Here is a 24,476-nt window from a genome sequence, read left to right on the forward strand (position 1 = left end):
GTTAAATTAACAATGGACTAAGTTTGATTATTATTATTATTATTTTGAGATGGAGTCTCGCTCTGTCGCCAGGCTGGAGTGCAGTGGCACAGTCTTGGCTCACTGCAGCCTCCGCCTCCCAGGTTCAAGCGATTCTCCTGCCTCAGCCTCCCAAGTAGTTGGGACTAAAGGCGTTGCCACCACGCCCAGCTCATTTTTTGTATTTTTAGTAGAGAGGAGGTTTCACCGTGTTAGCCAGGATGGTCCCGATCTCCTGACCTCATGATCTGCCCGCCTCGGCCTCCCAAAGTGCTGGGATTACAGGAGTGAGCCACCGCACCCGGCCAATTATTTTTTAAGATTCCAAAACGCTGTCTAAAAGAACAGCTTTATGTATACACTATGTAGGTACCTACATATCCACAGCTATGTATATGTATGTTTCCTTCACAGAGTGATTCTGTAACTTTATAGGTACAGAATTATCTGATTTTTTATCAGAAATTTGTAGCCTGATATAAAAGCAGTACCATGGCATGGAATCTTATCTAACAAATTTAATAATGAGCAGGAGAAGTATCTGGATGACTGTATAGTTTATTGTCTAAACCAGAACACTTGTGGAAAAAGAAAAGATACACTATTTATAATCACTGCAGGACAACAGGTAGATACTGGGACTGTCCTGAACAAACTGGGATATATAACTACATGCCTTTTTTGTAAAATCGTCTACAAAATATTAAACATTTTAACAAGACACATGGGATATCTATATTTAGATATGGTTACTAAAAGAATATCGAAAACAATGAAGTGACTTACTAACCGGGGGATAATCAACAGAAATTTAGTGTGAAACATGTTAGGCTACAATTTTATTTTTCTAGGGATATAACATTCTATTAAAAGATTGTGTGGGATTTTAAAAAAATCACCATGGACTAAATCAGAAAACCTTTAAGCACAGAGGAACAGAATATATAAAATTAGTTTTATGTATCAATATTTCATAGTCAATTGACTTTTTTGAAGAATCAGAGAAATAAGAAGTTAATTTTTTCCTTTTTTATAATTGCCATGCATTATTGCCAGTAACATAGACTCAGAGTTTAAAAGACAGAAACTTATTCTACCAGAATATGACAAAAAGGCTGCCAAGAATTTCTAAAAGGTCAGCATTTTCTGGATCTCCAATTCAATACTAGACATTTATGTATCTGTAATAATATTAATCTATAATGAAGAAGTAGACATTTATATATCTGCAATATTAATCTATAATAAAAAAATTAGTTAGAATAAAAATTCCTGGAACTGATGTCTTACCATTTCCTCAATTCAGAACGTAATTTTAAGACAGAGCAAGTTTCACACTCCTCAGTCATGAAAACTCATCCAAATTATTTTTTATTCCATAAAAGAGATCATAAATTCATGTACAATTATGGAGCATTCTTATGTAAAACTCTTCTACCTGTAGACATCCAAATGCTGTCATTTCAAATTAAAAAAAGTTATTTATTTTCTTCTTGATTATACTTAAAATAAGAGATAATCACTTACTATATAACTGCAAAAGTCAGAGTGATGCTTATATGCCAATCCACATATTTTACTATAAATTATTACTTTCCAGTAAACCAAAGCAGCTATGTTTTTAAATGACCTCTGATTTTATTCTTAAATAACAGCAAATTCCTATCAACAACATTGCAAATATTAAAATAACTTGCATTCTTTAAAATTACAACATAATAAACTGTGCTGAAAAGGAAAAAGAGTACCTTGTCAAAAGGTTTTCCAATAGCATTTTCTAAAGATAAATCTTCCACTTCAAGCGATGGGTTATGGCATTTTAGTTCCTTTAGACATGCATTTAAAATGTCCAGTATAGCAGTCTGTATAGCAAGCATGGCAGGTGTCATAGAAACGTGGATTTCTACAACTTCAGGTTTGTGCTGTTCTAAAAATGAGTTTACTGCTACATGGAACCTAAAGAGACAAATATTTTTTCAACAATTTTCTAGATTTCAGCAGCTATATATTTCTGGTCTTGGTTTAACACCCCATTTTTATAAATGCTACAAACAACACGAAAAGCAAAACAACAAACAAGTGAAAAGCAAAACAACGTTTTCAAAAACACTTTGAACCTCAATGAATAGAAGCATTGTATTATTCAGATAAGGTAAGGGTCAGCAAACTACCGTCTGGGCCAAATCCTGTACGTGTTCCTATAGTCTCTTTGGAATGCAGTCACACCCATTACTTATGTAAGCAGTCTATACTTGCTTTTGGGCAATAACAGAGTTGAGTAATTGTCACAGTCTACATAGCCTGCAAAGCCCAAAATGTTTACTACCTGGCCATTTACATGAAGAGTTTGCTGACTCCTAAAACAAGGTATAATCAAGAAAGTTAAAAATACTATAACTACTCTTTTTTTTTTTTGAGATGGAGTTTCATTCGTTGCCCAGGCTGGAGTGCAATGGTGTGATCTCGGCTCACTGCAACCTCTGCCTCCTGGGTTCAAGTGATTCTCCTGCCTCAGACTCCCAAGTAGCTGGGACTACAGGCACGTGCCAACATGCCCGGCTAATTTTTGTATTTTTAGTAGAGATGGGGTTTCACCATGTTGACCAAGTTAGTCTCGAACTCCTGACCTCAGGTGATCCGCCTGCCTTGGCTTCCTAAAGTGCTGGGATTACAGGCGTGAGCCACTGCATCTGGTGTACAACTACTCTTAAAATAACATATATCATAACCAAAATACATGGTAGCATAGGTTGCAAAAATGTTTGAAAACTGAAACCTAAATGTTATTCCTAGAAATTAACAAAACTTCTTCAAAACCTTTGTGCTTCATTTCCCTGTTGAGTAATTTTCAAAGCAGAAGTGGTAATCTTAGCCAATAAATCTGCAGTACACCTAAAGCTGTTGTATATGTGGGTCTATAGATCCCTGGGAGTTTCACTAAATGTATAAGAAAGAATAAAGTGGCTGTCTTGGATGGACCAGCAGAAAAGTAACCATCAAATTGCTCTCGACTTAAATAAAATCACAAACTTGGTGAATACAAATTTATAGCTGGATGTGTTTGTTATAAACCTGACTAGGTTCTATCAAACAAAATTACAAGGAATTTTACATTATATTATATCAAAGTGCAACTAAGTTACAGTAGATCTCGCAAAAAAAGATGACAAATAATGTCACCATTATTTGTCACATAGTGTTCTTTACCTTGGCCACAGATACAGTTTCCTCACAAAAAGATTTCTCATCACTCTTTCCACATGACAAAAACCAGTATCAAAGGCAACAGCATTGTCTGTGAAAGCTTTAATAAAACCACGTTTGTTTTTCTGGCGAAAGAGGCGCAAGATGAATGCTTCTTGACACGACTCAATTATTCTGTGGGCTCTATACACCAAGATGCCTGAGGGGGAGAAACGTAATTTAAACTACAGAACAGGTAGGTAATTTTTATGCTCATTTCCATTCATTCATCACATTTTTCTCAAGTACCTACATGAGAATGAACAAGCACCATTCTAGACTGGGCATATAGCCACGCACAGAATAGACATAAATCCCTGTCCTCAAGGAATTGACTATAAACAATATAAATACGTAAAATATTTAGGATATTACAAGTGCTGAGAAGAAAAAATGAATCAGAGAAGGAGGAGAGGGAGTATGTATGAGGGGTGGTCTCACCAAGGTGATATCTGAATAAAGGCTGGATGGAGCCTTGTGACCACCTGCGCCAAGAGATTTCTAGGCTGCCAGGCTGAGGGGACAGTGAGGGCACAGGTCCTGGGGTGGGGTGTTTCTGGCATGTTAGAGGAAGAATTTCTAAAAGCAAAGTAGGTCATGAATTTTTTTTTTTTAATATATGAATCAGATGTGGACTACACAAAATAGCCACGTTTTAGAAGTCTTGGCAACATCTACATCATCTATTAGATGAATTCAATTTTCAGAATCAGAAGATAGTCAATTCAGAGGTAAATTAGTCCATTTAAAACAAAAACCTTCAATCCACATACTTAATACGTGTCTTTGGGGGTGTGCATGATTATAACACCTCAGAATCTCAAAAATAAGAACAATTATACATGCTTTGTTATTTATGAAATCAGACTACCGATCCAGCTCTTTCATATATATTGTGTCATCTGATGCCGTGTGATTAGTGCTAAGTTAGGGAGAAACATGAGATGACATAAAGGCATACAGACATCCTTTTCAGACCAAAACCTCAATTACTCCATGACGAGTCTGCCTTTCAGACCTAAATCAAGCTGGTTACCTTACATATATTTGGGATAATGCTACTTGCATGCTTTTGATCCAGTTCTCATATCTGGAAGGGTATGGACAATGATACTAACAGTGATTTATGACCCTTCTAATAGTTCAATAAACTAAACTCAGATTTTCCTATTTTAATGTTTAAGTTTTGGATAGAGGTGGATGGAGATAAATTTACTCTAGCTCAGCAAATTATCTTCCAAATATAGTAAAAATTAATAGTGTTATTTAGGAATTTATAGACAAAGGATTTTCAATAATCCCCCAATACATGTACATAACTAATTTACCACTCAGAAAATATTCTGTACCTACTTGGTGGGTTTTCCCAAAGACTCTAAGAGGCCACATTTTGTTAGCCTGGATTGAAATATTACATAGAGTCAAGAATAATAAAAATGAACTTCCAAAGAAAAGGAGAAACTCAATTTAAGAAAATGTTGTGCTCCAAAAAGTTGTCTTTATTTTGGTTGGAACCCAGGAGGAAGAAGAGAACTAATACTACATCCCAGGTAACTGGATTAGGGGTTCCTATAGATTTTTATTTCATTTAATTGTCATGATAATTCCATGCAGTAGGTATCATGAGACCAAGAAAGCAACGTAACCAAGGACATCCAGCAAGCAAGTGCGAGGCCGAAGGTTCCACATCATGTGTAAAATCATGTTATTCCTATTTAGTCACACCAACTCAAGACACCCCTTTTTCAAAAAATAAAAATAAAAATAATAGAAGCACGTTAGGTTTTTGGGAGGAGTTTTCGCTCCACAAAAGCCTACTTTAGTTTTTTTGTTCCTATGACATTTTGTACCTCATACTGTACTATAACTACTTCTTTACTTGTCTCCTCCACTAAACTGCCCGAGAACAGGAACATCGTAACACCAACAGGCAGAGATCACAGAGATCACAGAATGCTGACTATGTGCCATGATACCAAGTATTTCACATATAAGCATTTAATTTCACCCTGACAATCCTAGGAGGAAGGTACTATCTTTATCACCAACGTACAGGTGAGTAAGCTGAGGCATAGAGAAATTAAGAAACTTGCCTAAAAATACACAGCTGGTGCAAGATGAAGAGAACTCAAACCCAGAAGCAGTCTAACTCACGAGTTCACCATACTGTCCCATTCATCTGTCTATCTTCAGCACCCTTCCTGCCAAACAAGGGACCCTTAGTGAGTTAAATATTTGTTGAATGAATATAAAGTGGGGGCACAGCACTGCGTACACAAATCTGAAGTGTAACTGAAAAATACATATATATTTCCCAGAAAGTGTGTTCTTAGTTCTGTCTGGAGATGTCAGGGTCAGTTTTGGCTATGAAAGCATCCTCCTGTCCTGTTCTTTTCAAAGTACAACCTCACCAGATATTTATATAGTTCTCCCACGTGTTAGGAGTTCTGGTTAGCAGGGACTCCCAGGGTGGGGTGTGGTGGTAATAATGGGTGGTGACAGGTGAAGAAGTTGGGGCTGGGGGATTCAGCCTTTCCAGAGGGTTACCTGCACTTCACGCACTGCCCTTTGTTCAGTCCTGGGGGATGATCCCAGGGGATGAAAGAATTCAAAAGAATTCATTTTTGGCATTCATTTACATTCCACTCAGCCAAGCATCAGTAACAGCTCCAGCTTCATTATTGGCTGGGCTTTGATCAGAAAGGAGGGGGGAATTTGGCATTTTTCACTAGGAGCTACAGATAAGCCAGACTTCAACGTTGCATAGATTCACATTGCTCTCTGCCTGATGAGGGTGCACTGTAACTGAAAGTCACGGGATATTACTGACACCTAGTGGTAGTTTCAAACACAAGGAAAAAATTTTTTTAAATCAATTTAAAAAATAAAGTAAAACCAAGCTTATAAGAAAGCAGCGAACAGTAAAAGACTGGTGTCTCAAGATTTCTGGTTATAAAAGGCCAATTTTATTTGGCATCAATTACTAAGGGTTTGTTGTTATGTTACCAGGCACTATACTAAGCAATTATTTTATTAACTTAATCCTTATAATAACTTTAGGAGGCAGTGTTTTCTTAATGAGAAAACTGGGGTTAATGAAAATTAAGAAGCTTGGTTTGTAAGCAGGGTGTTAGCATTCAAAATCAGGTGAGCCTACGATACTGTTTATAACAATTATAAAAGTTATAAAAGAGTAACCAAACTTCTTCAATCGGTTTACCATTGAAGCATTCACTCACACATTTATTTATCAAATTTGTCTTGAGGGTCATCTAGGTTCAGGGCCATATGATAGATACGGCGGGAAGTAAGATTATGAATTTCTGAGTCTCTCTGCCTCCAGAAGTTCACTAATGATCACAGTACTATATCCATCCATCATTCACCCACAAATACGTCTTTAGTGCCTACCATGTACCAGTTATTTAGCCTGGGATGAACAACTTGTTCCTTGTGCTTAAGCTTATCTTGTGAGTGAGACAGACAAACACATAAATATAATGTAGTGTTGTGGGCACTGTGACTGGGGAGAAATAGAGTGTAATATGTGAGGGCACAGAGGCACAGCCCCTACATTAGCTTTGGGGACATCAGAAAAGGTTTTTGAAAGGATAACGCAAATGAATTTCTTTTCTATTTAATTCTAGCTAAAATAATTTTTCCTCAAAATAAGCAAGCAACTACTTGATTTAATTTCAAATAATGCCACAAAAAATCTTAAAGAGGAAAACTAAATATTTTAGGAAATGTACAAAGATTATTTATAAACATTTCAAATCTGATTAAGTTCTAAAAGCAAATGCTAACGAATTGCAAGTATTTAGTGAATAAGAGCTTAGAAAACAAGGAAAAGTTCATTTAACATTTAGTCACTTATTCAGGCCACAGATATTTATTGAGCATCCACAATGTGTCAGGTATCGTGCTGAAAGTTGGAAGCATAACGTTGAGCAAAAGGATCCAGTAGTGCCCACTAGAAGGTTCTAGTAGAGTGTTTAGCAGAGGAGACAGACAAAAATAAAAATGTACAAAATACCCTCTCCGGTCCGTGCCTCCAAGATGACAAAGAAAACGAAGGACAACGGTCGCGCCAAAAAGGGCTGCGGCCATGTGCAGCCCATTTGCTGCACGAACTCTGCCTGATGTGTGCCCAAGGACAAAGCCATTAAGAAATTCGTCATTCAAAACATAGTGGAGGCCACAGCAGTCGGGGACACTTCTGAAGCGAGCGTCTTTGACGCCTACGTGCTTCCCAAGATGTATGTGAAGCTACATTACTGTGTGAGTTGTGCAATTCACAACAAAGTAGTCAGGAATCGATCCTGTGAAGGCTGCAAGGACCGAACACCCCACCCCGATTTAGACCTGTGGGTGCTGCCCCACGACCCCTGCCAAAGGTGATGTAGGGAGCTGAGTCCTTCAAGACTGAAGACAGACTATTCTCTGGAGAAAAATACAATGGAAATTGTACTAAAAAAAAAAAAGTAGAAATTTACATACAAATAATAAGATTTCAAATTCTTACCAGTAATTAAATCTGAAGGTATTCTATCAGTCAAGAAGTCAACCACAAGTATCCTACTTGTTGCAAATATAACACCACCTTGTGTGTAAACTTCATAGCGACTGTTGTTTGTGATTTCATTTGTTACACGGCGAGGGAGGTGTTCAACTCCTTCTATCTTCAGCTGATTGATAAAATACTCCTAAATCAAATCAAACTTGATTAGTAGGCTATTTAATACAGGGCAGTTTTTAATAGGTTACAGATATTTAAAATAATGTGCTATCTTTCTCTGAGATAATGAACTTAAGAATGAATATACACACTAAGTTACTTCTTTATAGTAACTTCAACCAACCAGTCTACATTTAATGAGGTTTTCTTGTTTTGGGGTTTACACTAAGGAATAATTGCACTTCAGTCATTATCAGCACTCAACTACAATAACATATGCGCACACACACAAAACCTCCAACTTTTAAAAGCTTGGATTAAAAGATTTCTGCTACCTAGAAAATACTTCCCACCAAAGCCAGGTTTGTAGCCAAGCACATTCTATGAGACGAGAACAAGGGAATCCTTTCCCCAGACAATGTTTTAGACTATCAGATCTGTGCGGATCCATCCTAGAGGGACTTCACGTCACTGGGTCCCTTGGCTTGGTTTATGTATATCCCCAGTTTAAAACCATCTTTACTAGGCCCTGTGTGTTGCCTTAGGCCCTATGCCAAGCACTGAGGATACCTAGATGAGTCAAACAGGGTGCCTGCCCTCAGAGAGACTGTGGTCACTCTTCTCAGCTGACATTTTTCTTCTGGCCACCTGATCTATCTAGGGGATCATCAGACTTGTCAGACCAAGCTGTGTCCCCTCTCAACACCCCCTAGCCCCAGGTGTAGCCCCATTCCATCTTTCTCAGTGTTCTCCATTCTCCTTAACTGTAGTTAACCTTTGCCAACATCCTCAGCGTTCAGCTCCAATCCCTTTCTGACCCTATGGCCCTCTTAACACAGCCTTGGTGAATGCCCCATTTCCTGGTCCCTCCTTTTCCCTATTGGGTTTTTCCAGTCTCAGCATCTCCTTTCATGTCTCCCCATCACCCTCAGAGACCCTTCCATCCTCATCACTGTTCCCTTTCAGGGACCTTCCTTCTGCTCCCAGAAACTCCCTTAATGGCCAACTTCAGGACTCTCCCCTTATTCCTATCCAGATCCTCCTCCTGACATCTCCCCTTCCCCTGCAGGGACCTCCGATCCTCTCCTACCACTCAGAGCCCCTTCACCTTTCAGCGCCCTTGCAACCATGTCAGGGACCTGCATCCTTCTGGGGACCCCTCCCATCCCTCTTAGTGTTGTCAGGGAATTGCATCCTTCTCGGGACCCCTTCCATCATTCTCACTGTGCCTGCACAGTGTCAGGGACCCGCATCCCCTGGGGACCCCTCCCAGTTCTCCTTGAACTCTGGTCAAAGACTTGCGTCCTTCTTAGGACCCCTCCCTTCCCTCTCAGAGTCCCCGCACAGTGTCAGGGACTGGTATTCCTCTTAGTATTCTTCAACTCCTGCCAGGGACCTGCAGCCTTCTCGTTGCCCCTCCAATTCTTCTCAATGTCCCCGCACAGTGGGAGCGACCGGTATCCTCCTCGCGACCCCTTACATACGTCTGTGTTCCCGCAGTGTGAGGGACCTGCATCCCCCTGGGGACCCCTGCCATCCTTCTCTGTGTCATCGCGTAGTGTCAGGGGCCTGAATCCCCGTCAGAGCCCCTCCATCCCTGTCAGAGGCCTCGCATCCGCTCAGGAGGTCCTCAACACTCTCGGAGTCCCCACACTCCCGCGCCAGCGCGGCCGCACCTCCTCGGCCGGCTGCGTGTTGAGCACAAGCACCAGGCAGGCTGGGTGGCAGTGCAGCTGGAGAAAGTGGTAGAGGAGCCGATCCGCGCCGAGCCCGCGGGCGCACACCACTAGCCCGTCAGTGTCCAGCAGTTCCAGCACCAGCTGCCGCTCGTACTCCAGCAGCGGCGCCATGGCAGTCCGTCGAGCCGGCAGTCCGTCGAGCCGGCAGCCCTGGCTCCATGGAAGCTCTTCCGGGTCGCAGCCGAACGCAGCCGACTCCGAGACGAGAGCAGGCCGAACTTAACCGAAGAGAGCCGAGTCCAAGAGGACGACAGCCAGCCGAACGTAGCCGAGGATAGTCGAGACTGAGACGATCGTGGGCCGAACGCAGCCGAAGGGGAGCCGAGGCCAGGACAGGAGCACTCTCAGAAAGCCGAAGAGAGCCGAGCCTGAGAAGGCAAGCGTCGGCCGAACTCAGCCGAAGAAGAGCCGAGTGGAGCCGAAGATTCAGAGTCACCTCGAGGAGCTGGCGCTCCCTAGCGGTGTAGCTTGCAGATGTCAGGCTCCATCCAGGTCGCTTTTGAGGTTCCACATGTCCTGGCACCCTAGCCTCAAGCTGCCAAAAAGCAAGGGAAGGAGAAGTAAGCCTAAGGAGCTTAATCCCCCGATATCGGCAGTTGAAAAAGTTAGTGGTCAATATTCCAAATGCGCCTAGAGTTAGTAGCACCTGTTTCCTAGGGTGGTTTTTGGCTCTTCCTTTTGCGATTAGTCCCCATCCCTCTGTTAATTTTTTTTTTCTTTCCCGAGACAGGGTGTTGATATGTTGCCCAGGCTGGAGTGCAGTGGCTGTGGAATAAGCAGAATCATTTACTCACTTCAGACCTCTGTTTGCCTCCCAAAGACTTCAATACAAGAAACTATTTTTAAAAATCCCTCCTTCCACTAGAGGGACACCTCCCGCAGTGTTTGTTCTATACCTAGAGATGCCTGATAATTGAACCAGTAGAGGAATTGTTTTGTATAGAAACCCTCCGCCTTTGTCATTAGAAAATAGAAAATACAAGTAAGCAAAAATGAAAATACTTGTTTCCATTACGTGGAAATAACCACTGTTAACATCATGAAATCTATTTTATTTAGTCCTTTTTTTTCTATCTATATGCACATTCTCTCATCACACGGAGTTCTTTTACCGATATGAGATAATTAATATCTCCGATTTAAATCCCCAGCTTTGTCATTAACATTTGGCAAACCTCTGAACATGATGTTTCATATTCTTTTACAAAGTCCTTTTATATGGCTGATGAGATTTCCATAATGTGGGTGTACTTATCTAATTGCTTATTAGAGTACATTTAGTCTGTTTCTGCTTTTTCCCTTCGAGTAATATAAATAATATTTCACAAACATCTTTGTATGTAAATCCAACCATGGCCTTCAGATACACGTCTAGAAATGAATCATCACTGGGATAAAGAGAAAAAAATTGCAAGGCTTTTCATTACATTCACATTGCCACATTGCCCTCTAGAAAGCCTATACCAATTCACATTCACACCAGCCGTTTCCAACAGCATCTGTTCCTCTACCTCTTTACGGCTGAATCCGGTATTTTGCTTATATTTTGTCAAGATGAAAATAGCATATAATTCCTGAATGCTGTTTAAGTGGAAAGGGTTGCCTGCAGACACTTTACATACAGCTTCTCCCGTGAGGCAGATATTAATCTCGTCAGTTCTGCCAGTGAGAAAAATGGAGGTGCAGGGAGGTTATGTAACTTGGGCAAGGCCATGGGAGTTAGTTAGTGTAGTTCTTAGATCTATTTCAGGACGTGATATGGGGGTACTCAACACATATTTAGGAAATGAAGCTTGCAATGACAAAGCTGAAATTCAAACCTGATTCCCAAGCGGTGGTAGGCAGAACATCGGCTTCCCAAAGATGTTCACATCCTAATCCCTGGAGCCTCTATGTTATCTTATGTGGCAAAGGGGGGTTTGCAGATGTGATTATGTTAAGGTTCTTGAGATGGGGGGATTATATGGATTATCCATGCGGGCTCAATGTATCACAAACGTGCTTATAAGAGAAAGAGAGAGGTAGGAGGGTCAGATTCAGAGATATGACAGGAGGCCGAGTTCAGAGTGATGTGGAACGGGCACTGAACCAAGGAATGCCGCCCTTACAAGCTGAAAAAGTCAAGGAAATGGATTCTCCCCTAGGGCTCCCGGGAGGAGTGCAGCTCTACCCACCCATTTTGGACTTCTGACCCCCAGAACTGGAAGATAATGAATTTGTGTTGTGTTAAGCCCGTTTGATCAGATGACGTCCCCAGGTGATCAAAACAAAATAAAATTTAAAAACGACAGATAAGGCCAGGCGTGGTGGCTCACGCCTGTAATCCCAGCACTTTGTGAAGGTGAGGCAGGCAGATCACCTGAGGTCAGGAGTTCGAGACCAGCCTGACCAACATGGTGGAACCCTGTCTCTACTAAAAATACAAAAATTAGCCAGGCGTGGTGGCGCATGCCTGTAATTCCAGCTGAGGCTGAGGCAGGAGAATCGCTTGAACTTGGGAGGCAGAGGCAGAGGTTGCGGTGAGCTGAGACGGTGCCATTGCACTCCAGCCTGTGCAACAAAAGCAAAACTCCCATCTCAAAAAAACCAACCAAACAAACAAATAAAAAAAACTATACATAGGAGTATACAGTGAAACAATCTTTTTGGAAGGCGATTGGTCAATCTACATAGAAATTTCAAATACATGTATAGATACATATACATGTAGGGACCAGCCCCACAGGGTCGGTGGGTCTCTCCCCGTATGCGGCGATGAGAGAGTGTAGCAATAAAGACACAAGACAAAGAGATAAAAGAAAAGGCAGCTGGGCCCAGGGGACCACTACCACCAATGCGCGGAGACCGGTAGTGGCCTCGAATGTCTGGCTGCGCTGTTATTTATTGTATACAAAGCAAAAGGGGCAGGGTAAAGAATATGAGTCTTCTCCAATGATAGGTAAGGTCACGTGGGTCACGTGTCCACTGGACAGGGGGCCCTTCCCTGCGTGGCAGCCGAGGCAGAGAGAGAGAGAAGACAAAGACAGCTTACGCCATTATTTCTACATATCAGAGACTTTTAGTACTTTCACTAATTTACTACTGCTATCTAGAAAGCAGAGCCAGGTGTACAGGATGGAACATGAAGGTGGACTAGGAGTGTGACCACTGAAGCACAGCATCACAGGGAGATGGTTAGGCCTCCGGATAACTGCGGGCAAGCCTGACTAATGTCAGGCCCTCCACAAGAGGTGGAGGAGCAGAGTCTTCTCTGAACTCCCCCGGGGAAAAGGAGACTCCCTTTCCCCCTCTGCTACATACCGGCTGTTGTTGCTTGACACCTTTTGTTACCACTAGACCACGGTCCGCCTGGCAACGGGCATCTTCCCAGATGCTAGCGTCACCGCTAGACCAAGGAGCCCTCTAGTGGCCCTGTCTGGGCATAACAGAAGGCTCGCACTCCTGTCTTCTGGTCACACCTCACTATGTCCCCTCAGCTCCTATCTCTGTATGGCCTGGTTTTTCCTAGGTTATGACTATAGAGCAGGGATTATTATACTATTGGGATAGTAATTACTACCAACTAATGATTAATGATATTCATATATAATCATATCTAAGATCTATATCTGGTATGACTGTTCTTGTTTTCTATTTTATTATACTGGAACAGCTCGTGTCCTCGGTCTCTTGCCTCGGCGCCTGGGTGGCTTGCCGCCCACATGTACACATACAGTCATCTGGTAAATGTTTATGGGGCACCCAATGTGTCAGGCACTGCTCTAAGCCCTGGGAGCCTACTAGTGGGCAAAGCAGGCATACAGCTTATATTCTAGTGGGGAGCTTGTATATGAAGATGTGTATTCATGATATCATTGTGTGGACTATTGTTATTTCTTGCATATTTCTCCTAAATGTCCAAGAATAGGAGAGTAGTTAAAATTTCTTCATGCATCTCTGATAGGTACAATATTAGCCATGAAAACCTGTATGTGGAAAGATACTCAATATGTATTTTTGTATACTGAAAAAAGGAGTTGCAAAACAGTAATGTATAGTATGGTCCCATTTGTATAAAAACAAAACGGTAAATGGTACGTGCATAGAAAAGCCCTAGAATAAACAGATCTTAACCACAGCAATTACTTCTGGGGAGCTGACATTAAGTAGTGGGTTTCAGGATTAGACGTTTGTACTTCAGTATATGCCTTTCTGCTCTGTTTGACCTTCTTATCATGAACTTATATTGCTTTTATAATAAAAATGAAAGAAGAAAATTTCCCAGCTACTGTATAAATACTTCATCAGCACTAAAAAATATCACCTTGTGAATTCTAGATTTAAATGTGTGTGTTGGGCAACATTTAATGTCAAATGTTGGTATCTGGGGAAGTAGACTTTTATAAATTGCGACAGGTTGTGGCTACACATTTTACTTTTGTCCCTGGGTAAAAGCTTTCAATTTGAGCTGAAGATTTTTTTTTTTTTTGAGATGGGGTCTCACCCTGTCGCCCAGGCTGGAGTGCAGTGGCATGAACTCGGTTCACTGCAACCTCAGCCTCCTGGGTTCAAACACTTCTCATCCTCAGCCTCCTGAGTAGCTGGGATTACAGGCACACACCACTATGCCCAGCTAATTTTGTATTATTAGTAGAGATGGGGCTTCGCCATGTTGGCCAGCCTGGTCTTGAACTCCTGACTTCAAGTAATCTGCCTGCCTCAGCCTCCCAAAGTGCTGGGATTACAGGCATGAGCCACTACTCCCAGCCTGAAGTTTGCTCTTTATATCACTTATGGTTTCTGATGTCCTTTCTGCTTTAAATTATCTCCAATGTGGATTTTAATTATTCTATTAGAATTTAAATTTCCTCGTTATTCTTTTCTTGTTTAATTTGGCTTTTTGTTCTGCATTTCTGTCTTTACCTTTATAGCTCCCTACTTTTGTTTCATAGAAGCTTCTTGATATTATGTTTATTGATCTATCCATCTCTACATAGATTTAGATATATGCAGATTTTCTATGTATCTACCAAGATATATTTAGATATAAATACACATTATCTTTACCTAAACTATAGATATAGATAGAGAGAAACTTACAGTTGGCCCTCTGTGGGTTCTGCATCTGTGGATCCAACCAAATGTGGTTTGAAAATATCAAAAAGAAAAACCAATAAAAAATAACAATACAACAATAAAATACTTTATAAAATTAGAAAAGTTAAATTTTATTTGAGGTTTTCCCAATATTCTACTTAAAATTTGATATTTTTGTCCTAATCCATAACATTTAGGGATTTAAGAACATAAAGCAATTTGGATATTTACACATTCGTTTAGTGAAGAGCTCTCAAGCAAAGCAATGCTTGGTCACAGTTGTCCTGCCTCTCCCTAGTTTTCTCTGGAACAGAGAATTTTAAGGGCATCAGCACCAGAACTTAATAGACATACAAGTATCTATGCTCATACATCAGACTTATAGCAAGACTCTTGTAAAAGTGGAATGACTTCATGTAAGATGTATGCAGCTTTCCAAATGTTGTTGTGTCTAAGTGTTCCTATATAGAAATATGAGAGGTGCCTATTTTTACAGTCTTAGAAGGCACACACATTTCAGGCGCCAAGAGTGAGCAACACCTGCTGGTGTAGGAAGAGCCAGAGATACTCTATTTAGATATCAGACCAGCTATCAATATTGCACAACAGCGCCTGTGCTGAGAATTAGTGAGTTTCTGCCCTCAGACTCCCTGCTGCATGATTCTCAGCAATGGTGACTCCCTCTTGTTGCTGGCATGCAGGCTGAGCATGCTGAATTTAATGAATTTAAGTACCAAATATAATATTTACACATCTGGAGGAATTCTGCCAATATGCACTAAACGACTGTGAACCAGAAGTCCCTCTGAATCCACTGTTTTGACACGGCTTGGTGTCTGCAGTGGCTGTGTGCTCTAGGGGACAGAACACGGCCTTTAGTCACGTAGACCTGGACTGAGGTCCAGCATTGCCCGAATAACCACTTGGCCTTGGTGAGTCACAAAGCCCATCATTTATTAAACAATGTGTCTTAGGTGGCCGGGTGCTCGTGCCCGTAATCCCAGCACTTTGGGAGGCCAAGGCAGATGGATCACTTGAAGTCAGGAGTTCAAGACCAGCCTGGCCAACATAGTGAAACCCTGTCTCTACCAAAAAATACAAGAATTAGCCCAGCATGGTGGCGTGCACCTGTAGTCCCAGCGACTCGGGAGGATGAGGTAGGTGAACTGTTTGAACCCTGGGGGGGCACAGGTTGCAGTGAGCTGAGATTGCACCACTGCACTTCAGCCTGGGTGACAGAGTGAGACCCTGTCTCAAACAAACAAAAAAACAAAAACCCAATTGTCTTAGGTCATATTCCCCAGAAGCAGAGCCTGAGGATTCCTGTGTGTATCAGGCAGGATTCAATCCGAGAAACAGATCTACAAGGAGTAATACGGAATAAGGGATTGATTACAGGGTTGTGGCCGAACACAATGACAGGAGATAGTTGAATTGTTTATGGTCATTGCTTCGGTGTTTGGTGCTGGGCTTGAAGCCAGCAGGGCAGGCAGATAGGAAGGAAAGATGGGTGTAGAATAGAGGAGGGGAGGAAGAACGGAATCCTATGGGGATGAGCTGGAACTCATGTTGGTTTCTTAACCACTTGCATGCCTCCAACTTCCATGATGTGGAGTCTCTTGCAGGGGAAAGTGGTGCCCGTCATCATGGGTTTAGACACTCACCTTGGCCAGGAAGCAGAGATGAGGAAGGAGGAGAAACTAAAAGGGGAGAGGCTGAAGGGGGAGGGCCGTCAGGAGATGGAGTAGCTGTGGACCTGCTCATCACCCCTCACCAACCAGGTAAGCCTGGGAACCAATGACAATATAGATGAGTTGCAACACTGTGTACTCCTCACCTGCTTTTGGATGCTGCTTCACTCTTGCCCTCCCCATTGGACGCTAAATTCTCCTGTGGCCAAACCTAATCCAGAACTGTATAGGGAAGGGAATTCTAGGTTATGTGGTTCCAGCTTAGTTAAGTGGACATGGTGAGGTAAGAGCGAGACTCAACTCAGGAGGTGGGACTCAACTCTGTAGGTGGGGCTCAGACCCGGACCAAATTGAGGACTAGCTAAAACAGGGATGGGGTGGAAGCAGCTTTCCATAAGCTATGCCCACCAGTGTGCCACGTCAGCTTACCATTGCCATGGTAAGTCACTGCCCTCTTCCATGGCAACAACCTGGTAACCTGGAATTACCACCCTTGTCTGGAAATTTCTGCATAAACTGCCCCTTAATTTTCGTATAATAAAAAATGGGTATAAATATGATGCAGAACTAGGCATTCTGGGCACACTGCCTACACGATAGCCCTGCTCAGCGAGGAGCAGTCCCTCTGCTGCTGCTGTGAACTGCTGCTTCAATAAAAGCTGCTCTCTAGTATCAGCAGTTTGCCCTTGCACTCTTTCCTGGGTGAAGCCAAGAAGCCTCCTGGGATAAGCCCCAATTGTGGGGCTTGCCTGTCTTGCATCAATAGTGCAAATCACTGTGCTGTGCAAGTGATTTCGGAAGGGAGGGATCCCAGGAGAAACTGGTAAGGAAGTGGGGGAAGCAGAACAGGAAAGGGAAAGAAGCCAAGCAAGGTGTGATTTTGGGCAAAGCCTAGGCTTATCCCACAGGGGTACAAGGGGTCGAAGTTACCCCTCATAGTTATCCTGCCCTGAGGCGAGGGAGCTGGGCTTTCATAAACTTGCACTGTCAGTTATTTTCTACTGGCCCAGGGGTGGGGAGTAAACTCCCAGGCACATTTTGTTCTCTGCAAATACAGGCACAGCAGCTCCTCTGGAGGAGTGGCAGGGGCAGGTTTTAGGAAGCAAAAGCAAGCTGCAGCCAAGCTAGCTAAGTGTCATGGACACCTGGGTTGGTTTCATACCTTGGCTATTGTGCATAGTGCTACAGTGAATATGGGAATGCAGATGTCTCTTTGACAAAATAATTTCAGGTCTTTTGGGTAAATATCCAGAAGTGGGATTGCTGAATCGTATGGCATTTTTATTTTCAGTTGTTTGAGGAACCTCCTTACAGCTTTCCATATGGCTATACTAATTTACATTCCTACCAATAGTGTACAACGATTCTCTTTTCCCCACATCCTTGCTAGCACTTGTTACCTTTTGTCTTTTTGATAATAGCCATTCGGACAGGTGTGAGATGAACTCACCGTGGTTTTAATTTGCATTTCCCTAGTGACTAGTGATGCTGGGCATTTTTTTTCCATTTCATCCTCCTGTCCTGTTCTTTTCAAAGTACAACCTCACCAGATATTTATATAGTTCTCCCACGTGTTAGGAGTTCTGGTTAGCAGGGACTCCCAGCGTGGGGTGTGGTGGTAATAATGGGTGGTGACAGGTGAAGAAGTTGGGGCTGGGGGATTCAGCCTTTCCAGAGGGTTACCTGCACTTCACGCACTGCCCTTTGTTGAGTCCTGGGGGATGATCCCAGGGGATGAAAGAATTCAAAAGAATTCATTTTTGGCATTCATTTACATTCCACTCAGCCAAGCATCAGTAACAGCTCCAGCTTCATTATTGGCTGGGCTTTGATCAGAAAGGAGGGGGGAATTTGGCATTTTTCACTAGGAGCTACAGATAAGCCAGACTTCAACGTTGCATAGATTCACATTGCTCGCTGCCTGCTTAGGGTGCACTGTAACTGAAAGTCACAGGATATTACTGACACCTAGTGGTAGTTTCAAACACACCAAAAAAAAAATTTTTTTAAAAAATAAAGTAAAACCAAGCTTATAAGAAAGCAGCGAACAGTAAAAGACTGGTGTCTCAAGATTTCTGGTTATAAAAGGCCAATTTTATTTGGCATCAATTACTAAGAGTTTGTTGTTATGTTACCAGGCACGATACTAAGCAATTATTTTATTAACTTAATCCTTATAATAACTTTAGGAGGCAGTGTTTTCTTAATGAGAAAACTGGGGTTAATGAAAATTAAGAAGCTTGGTTTGTAAGCAGGGTGTTAGCATTCAAAATCAGGTGAGCCTACGATACTGTTTATAACAATTATAAAAGTTATAAAAGAGTAACCAAACTTCTTCAATCGGTTTACCATTGAAGCATTCACTCACACATTTATTTATCAAATTTTTCTTGAGGGTCATCTAGGTTCAGGGCCATATGATAGATACGGCGGGAAGTAAGATTATGAATTTCTGAGTCTCTCTGCCTCCAGAAGTTCACTAATGATCACAGTACTATATCCATCCATCATTCACCCACAAATACGTCTTTAGTGCCTACCATGTACCAGTTATTTAGCCTGGGATGAACAACTTGTTCCTTGTGCTTAAGCTTATCTTGTGAGTGAGACAGACAAACACATAAATATAATGTAGTGTTGTGGGCACTGTGACTGGGGAGAAATAGAGTGTAATATGTGAGGGCACAGAGGCACAGCCCCTACATTAGCTTTGGGGACATCAGAAAAGGTTTTTGAAAGGATAACGAAAATGAATTTCTTTTCTATTTAATTCTAGCTAAAATAATTTTTCCTCAAAATAAGCAAGCAACTACTTGATTTAATTTCAAATAATGCCACAAAAAATCTTAAAGAGGAAAACTAAATATTTTAGGAAATGTACAAAGATTATTTATAAACATTTCAAATCTGATTAAGTTCTAAAAGCAAATGCTAACGAATTGCAAGTATTTAGTGAATAAGAGCTTAGAAAACAAGGAAAAGTTCATTTAACATTTAGTCACTTATTCAGGCCACAGATATTTATTGAGCATCTACAATGTGCCAGGTATCGTGCTGAAAGTTGGAAGCATAATGTTGAGCAAAAGGATCCAGCAGTGCCCACTAGAAGGTTCTAGTAGAGTGTTTAGCAGAGGAGACAGACAAAAATAAAAATGTACAAAATACCCTCTCCGGTCCGTGCCTCCAAGATGACAAAGAAAACGAAGGACAACGGTCGCGCCAAAAAGGGCTGCGGCCATGTGCAGCCCATTTGCTGCACGAACTCTGCCTGATGTGTGCCCAAGGACAAAGCCATTAAGAAATTTGTCATTCAAAACATAGTGGAGGCCACAGCAGTCAGGGACACTTCTGAAGCGAGCGTCTTTGACGCCTATGTGCTTCCCAAAATGTATGTGAAGCTACATTACTGTGTGAGTTGTGCAATTCACAACAAAGTAGTCAGGAATCGATCCTGTGAAGGCTGCAAGGACCAAACACCCCACCCCGATTTAGACCTGTGGGTGCTGCCCCACGACCCCTGCCAAAGGTGATGTAGGGAGCTGAGTCCTTCAAGACTGAAGACAGACTATTCTCTGGAGAAAAATACAATGGAAATTGTACTAAAAAAAAAAAAGTACAAATTTACATACAAATAATAAGATTTCAAATTCTTACCAGTAATTAAATCTGAAGGTATCCTATCAGTCAAGAAGTCAACCACAAGTATCCTACTTGTTGCAAATATAACACCACCTTGTGTGTAAACTTCATAGCGACTGTTGTTTGTGATTTCATTTGTTACACGGCGAGGGAGGTGTTCAACTCCTTCTATCTTCAGCTGATTGATAAAATACTCCTAAATCAAATCAAACTTGATTAGTAGGCTATTTAATACAGGGCAGTTTTTAATAGGTTACAGATATTTAAAATAATGTGCTATCTTTCTCTGAGATAATGAACTTAAGAATGAATATACACACTAAGTTACTTCTTTATAGTAACTTCAACCAACCAGTCTACATTTAATGAGGTTTTCTTGTTTTGGGGTTTACACTAAGGAATAATTGCACTTCAGTCATTATCAGCACTCAACTACAATAACATATGCGCACACACACAAAACCTCCAACTTTTAAAAGCTTGGATTAAAAGATTTCTGCTACCTAGAAAATACTTCCCACCAAAGCCAGGTTTGTAGCCAAGCACATTCTATGAGACGAGAACAAGGGAATCCTTTCCCCAGACAATGTTTTAGACTATCAGATCTGTGCGGATCCATCCTAGAGGGACTTCACGTCACTGGGTCCCTTGACTTGGTTTATGTATATCCCCAGTTTAAAACCATCTTTACTAGGCCCTGTGTGTTGCCTTAGGCCCTAGGCCAAGCACTGAGGATACCTAGATGAGTCAAACAGGGTGCCTGCCCTCAGAGAGACTGTGGTCACTCTTCTCAGCTGACATTTTTCTTCTGGCCACCTGATCTATCTAGGGGATCATCAGACTTGTCAGACCAAGCTGTGTCCCCTCTCAACACCCCCTAGCCCCAGGTGTAGCCCCATTCCATCTTTCTCAGTGTTCTCCATTTTCCTTAACTGTAGTTAACCTTTGCCAACATCCTCAGCGTTCAGCTCCAATCCCTTTCTGACCCTATGGCCCTCTTAAGACAGCCTTGGTGAATGCCCCATTTCCTGGTCCCTCCTTTTCCCTATTGGGTTTTTCCAGTCTCAGCATCTCCTTTCATGTCTCCCCATCACCCTCAGAGACCCTTCCATCCTCATCACTGTTCCCTTTCAGGGACCTTCCTTCTGCTCCCAGAAACTCCCTTAATGGCCAACTTCAGGACTCTCCCCTTATTCCTATCCAGATCCTCCTCCTGACATCTCCCCTTCCCCTGCAGGGACCTCCGATCCTCTCCTACCACTCAGAGCCCCTTCACCTTTCAGTGCCCTTGCACCCATGTCAGGGACCTGCATCCTTCTGGGGACCCCTCCCATCCCTCTTAGTGTTGTCAGGGAATTGCATCCTTCTCGGGACCCCTTCCATCATTCTCACTGTGCCTGCACAGTGTCAGGGACCCGCATCCCCTGGGGACCCCTCCCAGTTCTCCTTGAACTCTGGTCAAAGACTTGCGTCCTTCTTAGGACCCCTCCCTTCCCTCTCAGAGTCCCCGCACAGTGTCAGGGACTGGTATTCCTCTTACTATTCTTCAACTCCTGCCAGGGACCTGCAGCCTTCTCGTTGCCCCTCCAATTCTTCTCAATGTCCCCACATAGTGGGAGCGACCGGTATCCTCCTCGCGACCCCTTACATACGTCTGTGTTCCCGCAGTGTGAGGGACCTGCATCCCCCTGGGGACCCCTGCCATCCTTCTCTGTGTCATCGCGTAGTGTCAGGGGCCTGAATCCCCGTCAGAGCCCCTCCATCCCTGTCAGAGGCCTCGCATCCGCTCAGGAGGTCCTCAACACTCTCGGAGTCCCCACACTCCCGCGCCAGCGCGGCCGCACCTCCTCGGCCGGCTGCGTGTTGAGCACAAGCACCAGGCAGGCTGGGTGGCAGTGCAGCTGGAGAAAGTGGTAGAGGAGCCGATCCGCGCCGAGCCCGCGGGCGCACACCACTAGCCCGTCAGTGTCCAGCAGTTCCAGCACCAGCTGCCGCTCGTACTCCAGCAGCGGCGCCATGGCAGTCCGTCGAGCCGGCAGCCCTGGCTCCATGGAAGCTCTTCCGGGTCGCAGCCGAACGCAGCCGAACGCAGCCGACTCCGAGACGAGAGCAGGCCGAACTTAACCGAAGAGAGCCGAGTCCAAGAGGACGACAGCCAGCCGAACGTAGCCGAGGATAGTCGAGACTGAGACGATCGTGGGCCGAACGCAGCCGAAGAGGAGCCCAGGCCAGGACAGGAGCGCTCTCAGAAAGCCGAAGAGAGCCGAGCCTGAGAAGGCAAGCGTCGGCCGAACTCAGCCGAAGAAGAGCCGAGTGGAGCCGAAGATTCAGAGTCACCTCGAGGAGCTGGCGCTCCCTAGCGGTGTAGCTTGCAGATGTCAGGCTCCATCCAGGTCTCTTTTGAGGTTCCACATCCCCTGGCACCCTAGCCTCAAGCTGCCAAAAAGCAAGGGAAGGAGAAGTAAGCCTAAGGAGCTTAATCCCCCGATATCGGCAGTTGAAAAAGTTAGTGGTCAATATTCCAAATGCGCCTAGAGTTAGTAGCACCTGTTTCCTAGGGTGGTTTTTGGCTCTTCCTTTTGCCATTAGTCCCCATCCCTCTGTTAATTTTTTTTTCTTTCCCGAGACAGGGTGTTGATATGTTGCCCAGGCTGGAGTGCAGTGGCTGTGGAATAAGCAGAATCATTTACTAACTTCAGACCTCTGTTTGCCTCCGAAAGACTTCAATACAAGAAAGTATTTTTAAAAATCCCTCCTTCCACTAGAGGGACACCTCCCGCAGTGTTTGTTCTATACCTAGAAATGCCTGGGCATCTCCTGGGCATTCCGTCCCTGGAAACTCTAGTTAGAAAGCTGGAGTAATATGGAGGGACACTTATTAGGGGAGACCTTTAACCTTTGAGCTGTGCAATCTCGCATTCTAAATATAGACCAAATAAGATTCTTTGTCAACCTTGCCAAATGTCAGAAGTTCTAATTCTAGATTTTACATATCAGTTTATCAATCGGGGATGTGTTTGGCTGCATGTAATAGAGGTTTCGACACTGTAACTTTTCTTCATGTGACAAGAAGTCCAGAGCTAAGAAGTCCAAACAGGTACAGTGAGTTCTGCTATAACAGGACATAGGCACTCAAAATGACAGCATTATGCAAAATTGCACAATAAAAACCTCAAGCTTGGCTGGGCACAGTGGCTCATGCCTGTAATCCTGGCACTTTGGGAGGCCAAGTTGGGTGGATCACCTGAGATCAGGAGTTGGAGACCAGCCTGGCCAACATGGTGAAACCCCATCTCTACCCAAAATACAAACATTAGTTCGGTGTGGTGGTGGCACCTGTACTCCCAGCTACTCGGGAGGCTGAGGCAGGAGAATCACTTGAACCTGGGAGGCGGAGCTTGCAGTCAGCTGAGATAGCACCACTACACTCCAACCTGGGCAACAGAACGAGACTCTGTTTAAAAACAAAAACAAAAACAAAAAACAAAAACAAAAAACAAAAACGGAAACAAAAAACCTTCAGGCTTAAGGGAAAAATGAGACTGGGGCACAACACTCAAAAATTTCATCAGGGACACATTAACAAAAGAAGAAAGTCCAGGTCACCAGAGGCTGGGAAGGGTAGTGAGAGGGGTTGTGGTGTGGGGGGAAGTAGGAATGGTTAATGGATACAAAATAAAAATGGAAAGAATGAATGAGACCTAGTATTCGATAGCACAGCTGTTGGGCTGTGTCCTTTGTTGTGGAGATAGGAGAGATGTGGTCCCAGGAAGCATGGAGCTGAGTTTCCGGCAGGAAGGTATCAGGAAGGTCAGAGGGGAGGAGAAGATTTTGCTTTGTAAATCCCTAGCTTTTTCAACTTAGATGGAAATGCCAGCATTGCCAACCCCTGAGTTTAAACTCTAAGTTCAGAAATGTCACTCTTCTCTGAACTTTGCTGGAAACTTCATGGCTGGTGGGTAGATAAATCAGGACACAGACTCTGGCCTATGCGATGCTGAAATCCTCAGCTGTGCATTGACACTTTTCCATTCTCTCTAAAGAGAACCCAGCAGGCAGAGATGGGGTGATGTCTAAAAAGAGATGGACTGGAGATCATATTTAACGTGGCCCAGTGATAAATCAAGTGTCTACTCGGGAAACAATAAATTGCGGCTTTATGGTGACATAGTCAAAACAGATGTATTCAAAGCAAAACAAAACAGTAGCAGAAAAATAAAATTAGGAAGTTATGGTTGACTTTGCCTCTGAAACAAGTCCCAAGAATGGACTCTTCAAGGTGCTTCATCGTTCTTATTCTGATGGGGAAGAGAGTGCCCCTCTGGTCTTCTTTCTCTCCCTTCCTCCTGCTGCTTTTTCACTGAGATGATGCTTTTGCTGTCACCTTTTGGT

General features: G+C 43.1%; 1 protein-coding gene across 1 annotated transcript in view; it reads right to left on the reverse strand.

The window, feature by feature from the left end:
* Positions 1–22,135, reverse strand: part of ERCC4 (ERCC excision repair 4, endonuclease catalytic subunit) — a 41,813-nt gene extending 19,678 nt beyond the window's left edge. The window contains exons 1-4 of the mRNA XM_030798432.1: positions 21,929–22,135; positions 20,100–20,280; positions 3,226–3,421; positions 1,767–1,974 (exon numbers count right to left, since the gene is read on the reverse strand). Coding sequence (XP_030654292.1) covers positions 1,767–1,974; positions 3,226–3,421; positions 20,100–20,280; positions 21,929–22,135 — 792 coding nt within the window. The remainder of the gene's footprint in view (positions 1–1,766; positions 1,975–3,225; positions 3,422–20,099; positions 20,281–21,928) is intronic.
* Between the last annotated feature and the right edge of the window lie 2,341 nt (positions 22,136–24,476).

Source organism: Nomascus leucogenys, chromosome 18, assembly GCF_006542625.1.
Source record: "Nomascus leucogenys isolate Asia chromosome 18, Asia_NLE_v1, whole genome shotgun sequence".
In the NCBI taxonomy this organism is placed as follows: Eukaryota; Metazoa; Chordata; class Mammalia; order Primates; family Hylobatidae; genus Nomascus; species Nomascus leucogenys.